This window comes from Dendropsophus ebraccatus, chromosome 5 (assembly GCF_027789765.1).
Source record: "Dendropsophus ebraccatus isolate aDenEbr1 chromosome 5, aDenEbr1.pat, whole genome shotgun sequence".
Taxonomy (NCBI): domain Eukaryota; kingdom Metazoa; phylum Chordata; class Amphibia; order Anura; family Hylidae; genus Dendropsophus; species Dendropsophus ebraccatus.
In genome coordinates, this window is record NC_091458.1 from 29,788,135 (window position 1) to 29,807,945 (window position 19,811).

The following is a 19,811-nucleotide window of genomic DNA, read 5'->3' on the forward strand; positions in this document are numbered from 1 at the left end:
GCTACACTTAAAGCCTGATGGTACCTGATGGTAAATTCACTTTAAGTTCTAGTGGACTTCATGTATTACATTTAAAGGGGCTTAGAAAAACATAGCTACTTTCTTCCAGAAACAGCTCCTCTCCTGTCCTAAGTGAAGGTTTTGCATCTCAGTTCCAATAAGGTAAATGGAGCTGAATTGTAATACCACACACAACCTGAGGGACAGGGGTGGCACATGTAACACTACATGTGTATTGTACTGTTTGCCAGACCTAGGACACAATGGATCTGGTTTAATGCTATCCAAATAACCATAAAAATTCAATGTGCATAGGAAGCATCTGAAGCAAACCTGGCTAACACACGGAGAAAGCATAAGACAACCAGAAAGACATCCTCCTATGGTAACACAGACAAATTGCAGATGACCCTGTGCTCGGAGACTGCTGTCACATGAATGAGTGGGTGGCGGAAACTGATTATGTTATTAAAAGCGCCACTAAAAGCAATATCTGGGGGAAGAGACGACAGGAGGAGATGCATTTGTTTCTCCAGTGTCTTTGACAGAGTGTATCCAAGTTACCTGAAACGCAACGATTCTATTGTCTACCCACCCACGTGAGAGAATGAGAGAGACCATGGCAGGGAGATGAAAGGGATGTTACATCCTGTACTAGTCACCATCAGGATTCCCGCCTTTAACCTCCAATATGAAACATATCCTATTACATTTTATGTTTTTAGATGCTCCTTTTGCTTTGTGTGTTTTGTGCATTGTGATTATTCTTATATATTAGGTTCCATCCCATGAGAAACATCGGATGACTTATTTTCCTATAAGACAAGCTCAGCTCTGCTACATCTATAATACGGACACCTGCAACGTAGAACGATCATAGAAAATGTCAGCATCTGAAAACACAGCGCATCATAAAACGGAGGTTCCCCCCCCTAGTAATGGTGCATGTATTGTGAAAGAAACAAGGGAGGAGGGGTTGTTTTCCTATATATACATACATATATATATATATATATATATACACGCATACATATACACAGATCATCTATAATGCTACAACCACCTGCATAATATTCTGTAGGTCCCCACAGTGCCTCCAAAAAGCTCTAGGCCTGGACCCCATAAGTCCTCTGAGGACTTAAAGGATCTGCTGGTAATGACTTGGTTTTGTAAACCACAGGACACCATCAAAGACTTGTTTCTCCAACACAGATGCTTGATATGGGGAATATGGGGAGGCCAAGTAAACAATTATCCAGTTGAAAGAGGCCACTGCCATTAGGGAACACCACTGCTATAAACAGGGGGGGTGTAGCTTATTTCATCCCAGCTCTGTTAGGGGAGATTCACATGTTTCCATGAAACACAAAACCAAAGGTGGTGTGCAATGGACTGAATGACCTCCCGGCATGATGTATCACTATGATGCCAGGAGCGTTGAAAGGGTTTTAAATTTTCGAGGGACTGTACAGACACGCGTGGCTGTGTGAGTACTATCCCGCAAAGATTTAAACATTTTGGCACTCCCGGCATCATAATGATACATGATGTCGGGAGGTCATTCATTCCATTGTGCAGCTTCACCATCTGTGGTTTTGTGTTTCATAGAAACGTGTGAATGCCCCCTAACATTCATACACTTCAGGACTTTTCATTATTGCCACTATGTTATGTGATCTGACCACAAGTCGAGAACCTGCTTCACCGTGTAGACAGGTGGTCTCTCTTGTATGACCGACATAACCTGAACTAAAGGATGACACAGCAATAAGACGCCCCTACCAAGCTCCTTGCTCCTTGTTACTCTGTATGTTGGTGGAGTGCTGCTAAAGACTACAGCCTATCAGAGAGACCTGGAAAGCAGTTATATAGTAGGAAATTGCCTTAAGGATAAGATGCAGAGTTATAGTCAACAAGTCCTATTAATTAGAAAATGAATAACTCTATTGGTCCAGATACACAATGCCCTCTGCCATCTACAGCTGGATCTTTTAGAGAAGCACAGCAAAACTCTCTCACTCCGGCAGATTGAGCCAACCATGTATTACATGATAGCCATTTCAATTGATGTGCTATTACATGCCCTGTGAACCAACAGCTGGCTGCCAATGGTTTCAGCTGCGGGGCCATAGCACCTAGGCCTGTGCACAGTACGCACCTTTCACAGTTCTTTTTCCTGAAGAAGGTTGGCGATGTCTGATTAGTTACACAATAATAAATTAAAACCAATGTTTGATGCATCTGCGGCTCATGACGGGAAATGAGCAGCTAAGGTTTAAGTGGACAATGTGGCGATCTCCAGTCAGGTCACGGCTGGAAGGTGTTGTTGGAGAAGGGATTTAATTTAGCGAGAACCTCATGACACGTTCCAGTGACAGAGGGGTAATGCATGACAAGGCAGACATCTGTACTTAGTAATGATTTCACGCATTTGGCATCAGTCAGAAGCGATTAGCCAAACTCGGCTTTGATCATAAGCAATAACCGCGCAGATGCTGCATGATGAGACGGTGCACTCGGCAAAATCATTTATAATGTCCTGATACATCTCTCTGCATTGCTACATTACACTGCCATTATATGTTCTGCACATAGGTTACAGAGGGTTTTCTTTGGGGCATGGAAGTAAAAATGTGGCAGGCAGCTGGAAGCTCATGTATGATATATAACCCTGGTGTCCTCCTCATATAGCAGAGGGGGCCAGGCGTGACTGCTACCTCTGTACCCCTATAGCTATCCCCTAGGTAGCATCTATATGCTATATATAGTCCAATGCAGATGATAGGTCATCAAATGCAGGAGGACAATGGATGGGTTATGCACCTGGTCGACAAAGGGGGTGTGTCCCCGAAACGGCCGTCCCAGAGCGCGTCCACAACTAACCTCTTCACCTCCCCACTCTCCGTGGAACAATAAAACCGCCTAGGTGTCAACTACAGATGAGTGCTACTTCTTGTTTCTCCCTGCACACATGGATGGGTTATTACCGCAGCACCAGGTGTACAGCAGCTGCCTATCTCTTTCTGTTTAAGGATGCGTTCCACCTGTCTTAGTGTGTCAATGGGATGCCTCACGCACCTCCGCTCGAAGAATTAACATGTCAATTCTTTGAGCGGAGAGCAGAGGCACATGAGGCATCCCACTGACACACTGAGGCAGGGACGATTCTGCAGCGGGGGTGGCGGCGTGGAAGTCTGTCTGTTTAACGCATCTTAAAGGGATTGTCCAGGACATAATGATTTCAGGAAAGTTTTTAAAATATGGACACAAAGGCATAATGGCATTTTAATACCTTAATGTGTTTTTCATAGTTTTCTTCATCTACACACTACTCCAGCACACACACTCAACCCTCCCCCATTCACTACACCAGTTAGCAGTCTGCATCCCCACCCTGCTCCCTTCACTACTCGTCCTGGCAGTCTGCATCCCGACCCTGCTCCCTCCACTACTCGTCCTGGCAGTCTGCATCCCCACCCTGCTCCCTCCACTACTCGTCCTGGCAGTCTGCATCCCCACCCTGCTCCCTCCACTACTCGTCCTGGCAGTCTGCATCCCCACCCTGCTCCCTCCACTACTCGTCCTGGCAGTCTGCATCCCCACCCTGCTCCCCCGCTCCTCCTCCTAGCAGTCTGCATCCCCACCCTGCTCCCCCCACTTCTCCTGCTATCAGTCTGCATCCCCACCCTGCTCCCTCCACTTCTCCTGCTATCAGTCTGCATCCCCACCCTGCTCCCCCCGCTCCTCCTATTAGCAGTCTGCATATCTGCTGTGCTCCCTCCACTACTCCTCTTAGCAGTCTGCATCCCCACCCTGCTCCCTCCACTACTCCTCTTAGCAGTCTGCATCCCCACCCTGCTCCCTCCACTTCTCCTGCTATCAGTCTGCATCCCCACCCTGCTCCCCCCACTTCTCCTGCTATCAGTCTGCATCCCCACCCTGCTCCCTCCACTTCTCCTGCTATCAGTCTGCATCCCCACCCTGCTCCCCCCGCTCCTCCTATTAGCAGTCTGCATTTCTGCTGTGCTCCCTCCACTACTCCTCTTAGCAGTCTGCATCCCCACCCTGCTCCCTCCACTACTCCTCTTAGCAGTCTGCATCCCCACCCTGTTCCCTCCACTACTCCTCTTAGCAGTCTGCATCCCCACCCTGCTCCCTCCACTTCTCCTGCTATCAGTCTACATCCCCACCCTGCTCCCCCCGCTTCTCCTCCTAGCAGTCTGCATTTCTGCTGTGCTACCTCCACTACTCCTCCTATTAGTCTGCATACCCAACCTGCTTCCTCCACTATTACTCCTAGCAGACTGCATACCCAGCCTGCTCCATCCACTATCCTGCCATGTTCCCTTCTCTGGCTGTCTGTATCTCTGCCCAGCTCATCCCATTGCTGGATTTTTTTATGCATGATTTACAGCAATGTGTCATAAATCTGAAATGTACTTATTGCACATGATTCTGCTGTGCGTTCCCATGTGAAATCACATTAGCAGACATTACATATGCCATATGTAATTGATGAGCTACACGGTGATGTAACTTTTCTTGGCTCATTTTAGAAATTACAGCCACAGAAAAGGGACTATTAGTGCCACAGAGATCAATAATAATCTGTTTAATAACAGTGCAATTCCAAGCATAGTAAACTGATACAATGGAGAATGGGAATGTGGTGCAATGATTTCACATATTATCAATGACATATTCTTTATATGTGATGGGGATTACCTTGGCTGCCATTCTGAGGTATAGCTTGTTTTGATCTTCGGCCGTTCCCATCTTCTCTCTCTTGACCAGATCCTGCAGACTCTGATGGTCATCATCTTGGAAGTAGCGAACCCTCTCCTTATCAACGTGAGTCTCAACCTGCAACATAGAGAATATGGAGATAGAGACATAGAGATATAGAAAATATGGCTTATTAACAAAACAGAACACTAACCGGACAATAAAATACATTGTGAATGTATGCAAGACTCGGAGAGGGAAGCCTGTCACTTGCCTCCACTTAGAGGGATAATCCCGTTATAGGCAAAGGATATGTCAAACAAGATGTCAATGTCAAGAATCGCCTACGGAGGTTCCAAAAATTGGAATAAGGGGACTTGGGGCTATTTTATCCAAAAGCCCACCATCATCCTCAGGTTGTGTGTGGTATTACAGCTCAGCTCCATTCACTTCAATAGAACTAAGCTGTAATACCACACACAAACTGAGCACAAGAAAGGCCCCCTTTAAGGTCACTTTTAAAGAGTACTCTGGCGAAAAAAATATTCTTTCAATTTAACAGGTTACAGAAATTTATATAGATTTTCAGTACTTATCAGCTGCTGTATGTCCTGCAGGAAGTGGTGTATTCTTTTCAGTTTGACACAGTGCTCCCTGGCGCCTCTGTCCATGTCAGGAACTGTCCAGAGAAGAAGTGAAACCCCCATAGAAAAATTCTCCTGCTCTGGACAGTTCCTGACATGGACAGAGGTGGCAGCAGAGAACACTGTCACTGTGTGACATACAGAAGCTCATAAATACTGGAAGAGATTTGAGATTTTTGAGGAGAGGTAAATTAAGAATCAATATAACTTCTTGACACCAGTTAATTTGAACAAAATAAAAAATCTTCGGAGTACTCCTTTAAGAATAGAACTTGTGTATGAAACTCAGAATTTGCACCACAACCTGAACTTCGGTCAGCACATACAAGTTCAAAAGCCTGGAACCAGTTTAAAGGGATTATATCAGAAAGTGGCTGCTTACTTGCTGAAACTGCACTCCTCTTGTCCATTGGTTGAATATGGAATTACAAAATTACAACTTGGCTGCATTCAATTTAACGGAGAAATCTGGCGAAAATTTTTATAAAAGTATTGTATTGCCCCCCAAAGGTTATACAAATCCCCAATATACACTTATTACGGGAAATGCTTATAAAGGGCTTTTTTCCCTGCACTTACTACTGCATCAAGGCTTCACTTCCTGGATAACATGGTGATGTCACTTCCTGGATAACATGATGATGTCACTTCCTGGATAACATGGTGATGTCACTTCCTGGATAAAATGGTGATGTCACTTCCTGGATAAAATGGTGATGTCACTTCCTGGATAACATGGTGGTGTCACAACACGACTCCCAGAGCTGTGCGGGCTGTGGCTGCTGGAGAGAATAATGGCAGGGGGACAGGGCACTGGAGGGACACTGAGTATCCCTCTTCCAGCCCGCACAGCTCTGGGAGTCGGGTCGTGACATCACCATGTTATCCAGGAAGTGAAGCCTTGATGCAGTAGTAAGTGCAGGGAAAAAAAGCACTTTCTAAGCATTTCCCATGACAAGTGTATATTGGTGATTTGTATAACTTTTTTTTTGGGGGGGGGGGGGGCAATACAATACTTTAATAAAAAAATTTGCTGGACTTCTCCTTTAATGGGGTTGTGCAGCAATACCAGACAGAACCAATGGACTAGTGTAGCACTTTATTCTGCAAAAAAGAAGCCATAATTTTCTATTGCTACATTATCCCTTTAAAATGAATAAATATGTAAAAAATATTCAGCTGTTTCCTAAATAACCAAAAAGGATGAGCAAGCATAGTTGTAGAAACCATTATTTAGCTCCTGTATTATTAGAAAGCTCCGGAGAGGTCTTGGCAAGCTGGGTGCTAATCCCTATATGATCTGATAGAAGACGACAGCAGCTCTGGGCCTGATATTTACCGGTGACCTGTGGAAATGCTTATAAACCATCCCAGGTGGGTGCACACAAAGCCCTGGATATTTATGTAGGTCATTAAACAATGCTAATTATATAGAATCCTGGAAGAAAATGAAGCCCGAATGACAGCGCTGCCTAGAACCAATAATTGGAGCACTGCATAAAGTGCTGGGATAATGTAATGGATGCCGGGTGGGGATCGAGCTTGCGAATACCGCATGCATCGTGACTCTATATTCCAGTCATGCTGATGGGAACATTTCCCAGGAGATGGACCTTGAATAAAAAATTTAAAAAAAAAATCCCCCTGAAAAAAACAGTATTAATGTCAGGTATTCATATCAAAAGAGAATAGAAGAGAAATACATTCACATTCTGTCCCCGCTTCATCATCCCCTGAGCTCATCACCACCGGATTGTGCAGTTTATGAGATGTGCATGGATAGAACAGGAAAGTGACGGCTCTGTGTATATACATAACATATATACCAGGCGTGTTATAAAGATTAAGATGTCTGGATGGATTTTACAGCTTACAAGAATATGTGAGCTACACGTGCCCAGGGCCTTATCAATGAGCTTATAGGAACAATGTAGGTTTTCCTTTTCCCCCCATGAGTCTTAAAGTGATATTGTCCCCCCTTTCTCAGCATCCTTCTTAAATTGACACTGTCACCCTCTTTTTGCATTCTGACTTCTCTACACAGGTGTAAAGGGTAAATTTAGCCGTTTTCATACCTTATTTTACATCCTACATCATGGTGCTTGTTCAAGTAAAAAGTGATCTTTGATCATCTGCAGACTGTGCTAAGTGGGCGGGGCGCAACTTAGCCCCACCCACAGCGCCACCATAGGCCCACCCATGAGCAACGTCATCGGCACATAGGCCCCGTCCCCTTGGTATGGGCTGACCTAGAGGAGGTGGGGCCTAAACCTTTAGGCAGCCTGTTCTAATGGTCGCTGAGGAGTCGGGGTCTATGTGCCAATGATGTCAGAGGGGCGGGGCCTATGGCGGCACTGTGGACGGGGCTAAGTGGAGCAGTTGCTGTGAAGCCCTGCCCACTTAGTACAATCCGCAGATGATAAAAGATCACTTTTTACTTGAACAAGCACCATGACGTATGATGTAAAATAGGGTATGAAAACTGGTAAATTTACCCTTTACATCTAAGAAGAGAAGTCAGAATGCAAAAAGGGGGTGACAGTGTCACTTTAAGCTTATATTCGCAACATTTCATATCTTACCGAATAAAGAATTTCTTGGTGGCCTTTCCCCTTAAAATTGCATGTTATTGTTGGTAGACTGTGCCGTAGGGGACGGTCTTAACGGCCGTAGTGCCCCATGTCTCTGCCCACATTGTCCTGGTAGGCCACTCCCCCTCTGTGGCATCATCTATATCTAGGCGCCGCCCCCTCCATAGCCATTGAATTGGGACCTATGCCTCTATGCGATGACGTCGTAAAGGGGTAGGGCCGCGGAGATATGGGACACTGCAACCGTTAAGCCACTCCCCTATGGCACTGGTTACCAACAACAACATGCATTTAGAAAGGGTGCAACAACATCACTTTAAAAACACCTCCAAACATTAGCCTTAAATGATAAAGGCATTCTCCGTTTCTTCATGGTCTAAGTCCTCCTAATGATGATGAGAACTGGGAGGCCAGCAGCTACTCCAGATGAGCGCAACTTGAGCATGCTTCATCCGATCGTTCAGCATTTGATTACCAGTGGCTGGAGAAGTTGGATGCAGCCCCAAGGCTGCCTGGAAAACATGGATACAGCCATAAGCCATGTTAACACAGTGTAATAAAACAGCCATTGTTAGACACAGCCGTTGATTTGCGTGTAAAACTGCCTCTGCAATAAGTGTTCCTCTGGCCAATATTATATTCCACCCATGTGCTGGTCATATGGGTGTGAATGAAAACCAATTAACCATTCACTTTCATTCACACTATGGCCAGCAGGGAGGCCACACAGTGTGTGAACCGTCTATTTTGTACGGCCGTTGTTACGAACTGTGGGGAAGATTTATCAAACATGGTGTAAAGTGAAATCAGATTTCACCTTTCATTTTCCAAAGAGTCTGTGAGGAATGAAAGGTGGAATCTGATTGGTTGCTAGGGGCAACTGAGCCAGTTTCACTTTACACCATGTTTGATAAATCTCCTCCTATGGCCTTAAAAAATTATGTTCATTATTTTGTACGGCCAAAGTTACTGCACTGTGTTCACAACAACGGCCGTTGTTCTATTGAAATAGCTTCCCGAATTCATTACTTTGTGTGAACATAGCCGTGGGATGTATCCATGTTTTCCAGGACTCCTTAAAGGGGTAGTCCACCCAAAAAAAATTTCTTTCAAATCAACTGGTGCCATAAAGTGCCAGAGATTTGTAATTCACTTCTATTAAAAAATCTTAAGTCTTCCAGTACTTATCAGCTGCTGTGTGTCCAGCAGGAAGTGGTGTTTTCTTTCCTGTCTGACCCAGTGCTCTTTGTTGCCTCCTCTGTCCATGTCAGGAACTGTCCAAAGCAGCAGCAAATCCCCATAGAAAACCTCCCCTGCTCTCCAGACTGGAAATAATACAACTTCCTGTTGGGCATACAGCAGCTGATAAGTACTGGAAGACTTAAGATTTTTTAATAGAAGTGAATTACAAATCTCTGGCACTTTATGGCACCAGTTGATTTGAAAGAAATTTTTTTGGGGTGGACTACCCCTTTAAGGCTGCATCCAACTTTTTCAGCCACCGCTAACCAGATGCTGCACACTCTGGTTCAGATGGATCCAGGCATGCTGGCGTTGCGCTCATCTCTACAACGCAGTAATGGAAGCATGGGTGACATTGCAGGGAGGCTCGTCTGGGATATAGTGCAACATGGAAAAAGTCCACCAATTAATCAAATAACTTACTAGTTGTCTCTTTCTCCTTCCTCCCTTTGGTTCTGAAGGACCCGCCATGGAATTCACAGGCCAAGCCCTCCCCGACTGATCGGTTTTCACCAGCAGAACTTCGCTCTGTTCTTCAGCCCTCGACCTCTGCAAACAAACAAGAAAACGACAATACAAATCATCATTTTCCATCCGCTGTATAAAAGCTACACTCCCAGCCTGGTGAAGAGGCAGGAGGCTTTCACCCACGCTCCATTCATGAACTCAATTTTCCAGCAATCCTCCCCCATCGGCGATGTTCAATACGATTTCCATCTCCATAAATTCATAATAAAACTTTCAAGGTGTTGGAACAGTTTGAGCTAAACATTTGCATAAAGTGGTTAAGTGGCAGCGCTGGACTTTTTCTTTCTGAAGTGGATATTAAATTATTCAGATGTGCAGAAGGCGTTTAACATTTATTGCTAATGAATCTCGCTGTGTGTTTCTGCCCTTTAACAAAATGATTAGGCCTCTTCACTCGGGGGAGGGGGTCGTAAGAGGAAGAAAACTAGAATAAAAGACTGGAAGCATGGACAACCCGGCCATTAGTGTGAGCAGTAGGTGATGGGGACAGCGAATGCACATGTGGAGCGATCCTAACTTATCTTTACAGTAGAGAGTAGGATGAAGGCGGCACTCACCAGTAAACGGTTAAAAGATGCTTTATTGGAACAGTAATGGCATCAGCAGTAGGTGCTTTCCACAAAATTACAGAGCAACGGCAGTTTCACGTGTAAAAAAACACTTCTTCTCGGCTCCGAGCCGAGAAGAAGCGTTTTTACACGTAAAACAGCCGTATCTCTGTAATTTTGTGGAAAGCACCTACTGCTGATGCCATTACTGTTCCAATAAAGCATCTTTTAACCGTTTACTGGTGAGTGCCGCCTTCATCATACTTTCTACTATAAAGATATTGCTGGACTTCTATAGCTGAGCACCACGAGTGGTTAAGTAAAACCGTAGATGGGAGTGTCACACTGAGGTCTGAATAAGTTGTTCCTGAACACCGGGACAGTGTCGACATCGTTGTCTTCTGTTGTTACATTTTGATCCTAACTTATATCTGGCCACTGGTTTCGGCATACTAACTTATTGTATGTATATCGTATTACCAGTAAATGGCAATGTTTGGAAGCCCCATACAGAATGATCGGAGTACTGACCACATATGTTCTGCAAACCATTTATTCAGTGTACAATTCTCCTCTGATCTTGGGATTGGGTGTACCGGCAGTCAGACCCCCACTTAATAGTCTGTTTTCCCCCTATCCTGTGGCTAGGGATAGCTTTTGATCCTGGATATACTGTTTTTCCAGAACAGTGATGAATAGAAAGCAATTTTTAGAAAACAGCACCCCTCTTATTAGAGGCTGTGTGTGGTACTGCAACTTAGTAATCCAGCACTGCCACTAGATAATGTATGGCGCTGTCTGTAATGGTTGAGATGATCAGTGGGGCCATCGGCATCCTACTAATCTAGTATTGATGACCTATCAAAAATTAATGTAGCCCCGAAAAAGTTAAAAATACATATACATATATATATATATATATATATATATATATATATATATATATATATATATATCAACCAAGTTGCTCTCTAGTAAAGTAGTCCATAAAGAAGCCGCGAAGAAATGAACATGTGCCACTCGGCGTCAGTGAAGGTGTTTAGTATGCCAGGAAGAGAGGACTCAGACACAGACCATGTAATATAACACGAGAGACAAGATACAAGAACACTTGGGAGAAGGCGCAGAGGGAACAATGACAATAGCTGCCGAGATGGCAGAATTATCCGATGAAAACGCGGGCGCTTTTATTTTATTTTCTAATAACCCGCTGTCCTCCGCGCTGACTTTGTGCGCATAGTTTTTCCTCTGGAAACTTGTTAAAAAAAAAAAAAGAAAGACAAAAAAGCTGTGAAGCTGCGAGACAATGAAAAAAAGAAGCTTCTGATTTAGATTCCACCAAGCTTATCTTGGAGAGGGAAAAGAAGGGATAAATTCAAGCAATGTAATGGCTGCTAGTGACATTGTGCGTAATCGTGACGATAACCGATAAGACCACAGACCATACTGGTGACCTGCATCATCACTATTTTCTATGCTTACTAGTAATAAGCAAACTTGTTGAAGATTCGGATCCCGCTGCCTGAAGAAGTTAAGGCCCTATTCCACGGGTCGTTTAGAGGAGCAATATCGTTCGTATTCGGCCGATATCGGCCGCTACGAACGATATTTGTCCCGTGGAATAGAGTGCAACGATCAGCCGACATCGTTCATGTCGGCTCATCGTTGCAGTCGCTTGTTTTTCAACATGTTGAAAAACAAGCGACTGATATAGCAGCGATCTGCTGCCGTCGCTCCGTTGAATAGGAGCGTCGGCAGCAGACGCTGCTATATCCTATGGGCTGCCCGGACGATCAGCGATCCCCCGGGCAGCCCCCCCGCAGCTCCCCGCCGCCCCCTCCCGCACTCACCCGCTCGCTGCAGCCGCGTTGAATAGCGGCGGCAGCGAGCGGGGAACGAGGAGCAAACGACTCGTGGAATAGGGGCATTAGATGCAGCCCTTGGGAGCAGTGGCATATCTACCATAGAGGCAGGGTAGGTAGTTGCTATGGGGCCTGTGCAGGAGGGGGGCCCAGGGGAGAAGGTAAAAGTGTGTGCCCTTATGCTTAACCCCTCATGTATGCGCAGTGCTTTGTGTTGTGTGTAGGGGAGGGGGACCCCTTAAAAATTTTTGCTATGGGGCCCCATGAATGCTAGCTACGCCCCTATTTTGGAGTCTATGGCTGTATCCATGTTTTCTGGAAGTCCTAGGGCTGCACCCAACTTCTCCAGCCACCGGGAGTTTAAAGCCGAAAGTTCAGACGAATCCGAATGTTTAACATGTTCGCTCATCACAGTTTCTAACTTGAAATGCATGATTAAATAACCAACTGGGTGTTACCACCAGGTGGTGTGTCTGTACGCTGTCCAATCAGAGCTGACAGTGCCAGACAGTGTAGGGAAACACCCACAACTGGTAATGCCCAGGTGGTTATTCCTAGTGAGAATAACAGGAACGGTAAACCACAGAGCTATATGAATAGGTGATCCAGAATAGTTTTTTTAATTGAATACAAAGATTTAAAAAAAAAAAAAAACAGGACAGAGTAATAAGTTTTGAGTCAAGAGTTCCTGATTGCACCAGATCTCAGTCCTGAGACCTGCTGCAATACAGGGATACAGCCAGGGGGAGTGGTTGGCTGGGCAGGGATCAGCGCGCACAGCTGTGCACTCCCCCGACTGTATCTCAGGATAAAGGGCGACACAGGGCACTGGAGGGACTCTGAGCATCCCCCTGCCATCATCCTCTCCAGCAGCCACAGCCCGCACAGCTCGGGGAATCGGGTCGTGACATCACCATTTTATCCAGGAAGTGACATCATGTTATCCAGATAGTGAAGCCTTGATGTAGTAGTAAGTGCAGGGGAAAAAGCCCTTTATAAGCATTTTCTGTAATAAGTGTATATTGGTGATTTGTATAACTTTTAGGGGGCAATACAATACTTAATTCATTTTTACCGGACTTCTCCTTTAAGTTTAACCCCTTAGATAACATGGACAACAGTCCACAGTTTGAGCACTATTCTAACACTACTATGGATAGAGGGATAACTAACAGAGATGTGAGATGTTAATACCCCTTTAATAGTCTTGCTAGGAGTTCACCAAGTCTTGGACTTGCGGACAATAGGCTATGTAAATTCTTTTTTGGGGAAAAAAAAAGTTTTAATAAAATCTAAATAAGCGAAAATACTATAAAGCACAGTACAAATATAGCTCATAATAATAGCTGCTTATGATGAGGGCCAAAGAACTTCCATTCCCGAGTCTCGGTTACTATGAATTAATTTTCCACATCGATACTCGGCACACAGTATGGTTTATAATTTAAAGGACCAGTGAGTGAGGAGCCTGGAGTAAATTACTGTCAATGATATGCTAATAGCTTCAGCGCAGGTGATGTATTTTTAGATACTTTTAAATTACTTTGGTCATATCTTGGCATGCCATGAACACAGCTGATTCCGCGAGATACAAATAGGGAGGAAGCAATTAACATTGTGAGGCTCCATGGTGGAACTTAATTGCCTTTAACGGTAAAAGAAACAGAGGAAATTAATTCCCGGTTCTCGCAGTGACAAGTGACTTTTGGGAAAGGAGAGAAAACTTTCTAAAAATGGAGAGTAACTAAAAGAGTAGCTGTTATTGGCAGTAATTCTTTTGCATGTCCTCAGACATGTCAAAAGTTACCGATGGCGCCAGATCTCGCCCGAGACCCACTGCCATCCCAAGATCGCACATTTTTCTGTCCGTTAAACCCAAACTGTGCAAACCCAAACTGTGCAAATTATTATAGACTACGAAGCGAACCAGTTGATGTTCTGCTGGCCAGGAAGTGGAGCACACTGTCGCACACTCTCCCTGGCTGTATCTCGGGATGGCAGACGTCTCAGGAGTGAGTGCCGAAGCAATTGGTAACTCTTGGCATGTGTGAGAACATGTGAAATATTACTGCAAATGACAGTAAGGCCACATTCACACATTGCATTGTGGGCAACACTATGGACCCATTCCTTTAAATGGCCCCGTTCACACGTTCCGTACACGTTTGGGGCCGTGATCCACAAATGACAGGCAGATCCTAGAACAGATGGATCACTGGTGTCTATAGGGTGGGTCAGTGTATTGCGGACACCCTATGGATGTCCGTAGCTGCAGGTCCATGGCTAGACAGCCTATGGAACATGTGAAAAGGGCCTTACTTTTTCATAGCTCCATCTTTTTTTTTCCCCCGATAAATTCTTTCTATTAATTTACACTTCCACTTTACAAATCCATATATAAAAACAAGAGAAAAAAAAAAGAAAAAAAAATACACTTTCCACCAGTAATATAATACCCTCTAACTCATGTTGTTTACATATTTGAGTATTTTGACCAACGTACTCTGCCACCCCCAACGGCCTCTCCCCCAACCTTCTATCTACCCCTACTTTTGTTACTTACCCCACTATATAAAAAAATTAAAAAAAGGGAGGAAGGAAGAAAGGGCCTACAACAATGAAAACCACAAAAAAAAACAACAACTTATATTACATATTTACACAGCTTCCCACCCGCACCCTATCCCCAAGAAGGCCTCAGTCACCGTTACTGAGCATACTCTGACCTGTGCAGAGGGACTGAGCTGCTTCTGTTCTTTTTACTGGTGTCACACTTTACTGTAATGCTGTACGGATCACTTTCCAGCAGCCTCCTGCTTATGACACATAGAACAGGAAGCTCTTTGCTTTAGGCTTGGCACTAAGCATGGAAATTTGCAGGATTTTAGGATTATTTTTAAATATAGATGATAAAATAAAGAACCAGAAAGAACGTCACTATAAAATCTTAAAAAAATATGTTTAACATAAAAACTAAATTTAAACAACTTGTAATTTTTTGATAACCTGTACCTTTTACCTAACCTTCACAGGCACATCTTTAGATCTGCAAACATCTGCTTGTGAATTGAGCAATCTGCATTTTTATGGTAAATGTGAATGACTGGCAGGAGTCCACAGGGTGGAGGCAATCACATCAAGTGCCCAAAGGGTGTGGCTAGTGATCAAGTGCCCAGAGGATGGAGCCAATCACCTCAAGAGGCCATTTTCATCCCCTACATATAGGAGGCGTCAAGGAGCAAGTCTGCAGGGATTCTTCTAGACTGATAAGCTGCAAAATAAATTTCTTTTTCTAACCTTTTGGGCTAGGACTAGAGATGAGCGAACTGGGTTCGAGTCCATCCGAACCCGAACTTCCGGCATTTGATTAGCTGGGGCTGCTGAACTTGGATAAAGCTCTAAGGTTGTCTGGAAAACATGGACACAGCCAATGACTATATCCATGATTTCCACATAGCCTTAGGGCTTTATCCAAGTTCAGCAGCCACCGCTAATCAAATGCCGAAAGTTCGGGTTCGGATGGACTCCAGCATGCTCCAGGTTCGCTCATCTCTAGTTAGGGTCCTATTACACGGGACGATTATGGTGCAAAAAAAATCGTTATATCGTTCGAATTTAATCAATAATTGTTCTGTGTCATTTCAGGCAACGATCGAAAAATTGTTCGTATGTCCGTATTGATCGTTGATTTAGATCTGAACCTAAAATTATCGTTAATCATTTGCTAATCGTTCGCTGTAATTCCACATTCGTTCGCTTAAGTTCCGCATTTTTTCACTAATCGTTGTGTGTAATTGCGCATTGTTCATTGTTTTGCTGGGATGAGAAGGAATAAACGATCGCAGTAACAATCGCATTAACGATCGTAACTAACGACCATCGTTCTGTGTAACATGGTGAATGGTTTCAGGTTAACGATAAACAATGTCGTTTGCGATCGTTTATCGTTAGTCGTTAAAAATCGCTCTGTGTAATAAAACCCTTAGAGTCCCTTTAACTTATGCAATATCCACCTTCACAATGAACAAACTCAAACTTTTTACAAGTAATATGTAAGAAAGAACAATGCTGTAAATGCTAATAAATAATGAAATTAGAGATGAAAGACAAGTTTAATTGATTCATTAATTTTTTAGCAGGATGAAGCCTCGAGATAATTATTGTAGAATCTAATTTAGAAAAAAAAAATTAAAAATTGTGACTCATATGTCGGAAGATGCTTTGAAATTCAGAATAGGGTATCTGAGGTAAAGTTTCTACTTGAACCTATTAAGAAGGATTGCTGTATACTTCATCTGTCAATTTCGAGTGACTATCTAGATTCAAAATAATTGGCAACTTAGAAGTAAAGATACAGGCTAGATACAGTATGTACCAGACCCTGGGTAAATCTTCTGTTGGTCCATTAGACAGCAGCAATTCAGCATCCATACAGCCGCAATTACCCTCAGAGTTCTATAGAGCCAAACTTAGTGTCCCTTTACCCAAACAGATAAATAACTTAAGTGTCACTGTCGTACTTTTTTTTTTTTTTTTTTTTGGAAAAATCAATAGTCCAGGCGATTTTAAGAAACTTTGTAATTGGGTTTAATAGGCAAATATGCCATTATCTGCATTCAAAAAGACTTTCCCCAGGTCTCCCTCCCTCCTCGCTCTCATTCACTGCTCATTATCAGGAAATCGCGACTCTTTTACACCAGTCGGGCCCTGTCTGTTCTATGAGGAGGGGAGGAGGGAGATTAGTTGGCAGCAGAGAACAAAGTATTACACAGCGAGACCTGTGTGAAAGCTGGTATTCAGAGGTCAGAGAGGTCAGTGCTGACTTCAAAGGAGATAGCCCGGTGATGTAGCTGTAAATTAACTCTTTGTTGTCCTGTGTTGGTGCCTCATCTCCCTCCACCCCTCCCCTCTCCATAAGAGAACCATGAAGACAGGGGAGAGAGTTTCAAACCGCTTTTCGGCTAATAAACCCAATTAAAAAGTTTCTTAAAATCACCTGTACTATTGATTTCTGACAAAAAGGCAGTGACGACACATTAAGTTGGGCATGGCCATTGCGAAACAAAAAGGATATTGTAAAATGATGGGTTCCAACAGTAAAAGGGCCAAAGCTGACGGGAAATCTCTTTATGATAAAGGGCTGAAAGATTTCCCATTTATGACTACCCTTAAATGTAATCCTTAAAAGAGGTTATCAGGGATTAGAAAAAAGCGCAGCTACTTTCTTGCAAAAAACAGCGCCACCCCAATCCTCAGGTTGTGTGTGGTATTACAATTCAGCTCCATTCACTTCGAAGTAACTGAGCTGCAAAACTCCACACCCAAACAGAGGACAGAAGAGGCGCTGTTTCTGGAAGAAAACAGACATTTTTTCTAAGCCTGCATAACCCCTTTAAATGCCTCAAAGTCCAGGCCCTGTTCATCGTGCTGGGCTGCGACTTGTAGTTCATCCACACTTTCTAGGCCATATGCTGGCTAAAAATATGCAGAATAATCAAAACTAATATACTGCAGCCGGTGGTGCATGGAGAGCGAGATAAAGCCCGGCCAAGCCTACGCACATTATTCATTCTATTTAACACGATAATGCAAAAATCAATTGTAATCTGGGCGGATATGCCTGGCTGGATCCTCAAACAGGATTCCTAATCACTCCGCAATGTGACTAAGAAACAAATTATAAAGTTTTCTGTAACTAAAAAGATTAAGAGGAGCAAGGTCCACATCCATTCTGTTCAGTCACTTACTGTACAAGTCAAATCCTGACAAGTGTTTATGGCTTTATCTCTACGATAAAGCTGAAGACATTTATCGTAGAGATGAGCAGAAGCCGAGCGTGCAGCAATTGATTACCGGTGGCTGAAGTTGGATGCAGTCCCAGGGAGTCCTAGAAAACATGGATACAGACTGTGACCTATGGCCATATCCAGGTTTTCCAGGCACAATTATGGCTTCTTCAGCCACTGGTAATAAACTGCTGCACATTAGGGATCGGACGGACCAGAGTGTGCACAAGATTCACTCATCTCTAGTTTATAAGATTTATTACCAGGGGTGTGGGGGTTTGTCACAATGAGCTGACACCAGCCAAAACAACCAGTCTACTCTCTCCTGACCTAAATGGCACCACATCTGCTACCTACGCAGGAAGAGTGGGTGACTGGGATAAACAAGAAATCAAAAGGAGACATTCAGCTCACCTCATCATGGTAGTTGGGTCACAGTTCATAAGACAATAACGTTTTAAACTCAAGGACTATCTTAGGGCCCTATTCCACCGGACGATTATCGTTCGCACAATCGTTAACGATCTCAAACGACCGCTATTGCGAAAGACCTGAAAACGTTCACTCATTTCCATGGAACGATAATCGTTACTTATGATCGTATTTGCAATCGTTTTTTCTTCGCTATTGCATTTGTATCTACTGCGAACGACCGAACTATGTCTTATTCAATGCGAACGATTTGCGAACAAGCAACGATAAAAAAAGGTCCAGGTATTATAAAGCGATCAACGATTTCTCGTTCGGTCGTTAATCGTTAACTGCATTTCAACCGAACGATTATCGTTTCGATTCGAACGATTTAACGATAATCTGAAAGATAATCGTCCGGTAGAATAGGGCCTATAGTTACTGTGAATCATTTCAAATCTCTTCTCTGCATAAAGGATTCTTCAGGAGTCTGTGGTTTTTAAAGTGTCACTGTCGTTTAAATTTTTTTTGAAGAAATCAATAGTACAGGCGATTTTAAGAAACTTTGTAATTGGGTTTATTAGCCGAAAAATGCATTCTTATCATGAAAAAGCAGTTTGAAGCTCTCTCCTGTCTTCATGATTGTCTATGGAGAGGGGAGGGGTGAGGGGAGATCAGGCACCAAATCAGGACAACAAAGAGTTAATGTACAGCTACATCACTGGGCTATCTCCTCTGAAGTCAGCACTGACCTTTCTGACCTCTGAATAGGGCTTTCACACAGGTCGCGCTGTGTAATCCTTTGTTCCCTGCTGGTGACTAATCTCCCTCCTTCCTCCTCCCCTCTCCATAGATAAGACAGGGCTCGACTGATGTAAAAGAGTCAAGATTTCCTGATAATGAGCAGCAAATGAGAGAGAGGAGGGGGGGGGGACCTGGGGAAAGTCTTTATAAATGCAGATAATGGCATATTTGCCTAATAAACCCAATTACAAAGTTTTTAAAAATCGCCTGGACTATTGATTGCTGCAAAAAAAAAAAAAAAAAACCAACAGTGACACTTTAAGGCTGTGGCATTCCTTGATTGCAACGGATGTCTGGGTTCGGTGCCCTCGGGGACACAGCTCAAGGAAAGATATGCAGAGGGCACTAGGTACATAAAATTGGCTATAGACATAAGATACCAGTCAGCCAAGAAGCATAGCTTCTCATTTTCCCATACACTCACCTGAACGTGCATGTATTCTGATTTGGGAGCAGAGGAGAAAGGGCAATGGCAGAGACCTCTGGTGGCTGCATATCTCCCAGAGGGGAAAAAAAAAGATAGGGCAGCTGAAATCCAACATGCCCGATTTCTTTCTTCCCAAACATCTATTACTGGAAACCACCATACAAACCAGATCAGTGCTTGTGAAGCAAAGGCCCAAAACTAAAAACTCCCATCATGCCTGGACAGTCAAAGCTTTGGCTGTAC

General features: G+C 43.8%; 1 protein-coding gene and 1 long non-coding RNA gene across 3 annotated transcripts in view; one reads left to right on the forward strand and one right to left on the reverse strand.

Annotated features, from left to right (window-relative positions):
* Positions 1-19,811, forward strand: part of LOC138792387 (uncharacterized) — a 298,550-nt gene that overhangs the window by 217,212 nt on the left and 61,527 nt on the right. The window lies entirely within an intron of this gene.
* CWF19L2 (CWF19 like cell cycle control factor 2) overlaps positions 1-19,811 on the reverse strand; it is an 89,191-nt gene that overhangs the window by 32,769 nt on the left and 36,611 nt on the right. For both annotated transcript variants that reach the window (XM_069969751.1, XM_069969753.1), the window contains exons 11-12: positions 9,626-9,751; positions 4,726-4,863 (exon numbers count right to left, since the gene is read on the reverse strand). In XM_069969751.1, the coding sequence (XP_069825852.1) occupies positions 4,726-4,863; positions 9,626-9,751 (264 nt within the window). The remainder of the gene's footprint in view (positions 1-4,725; positions 4,864-9,625; positions 9,752-19,811) is intronic.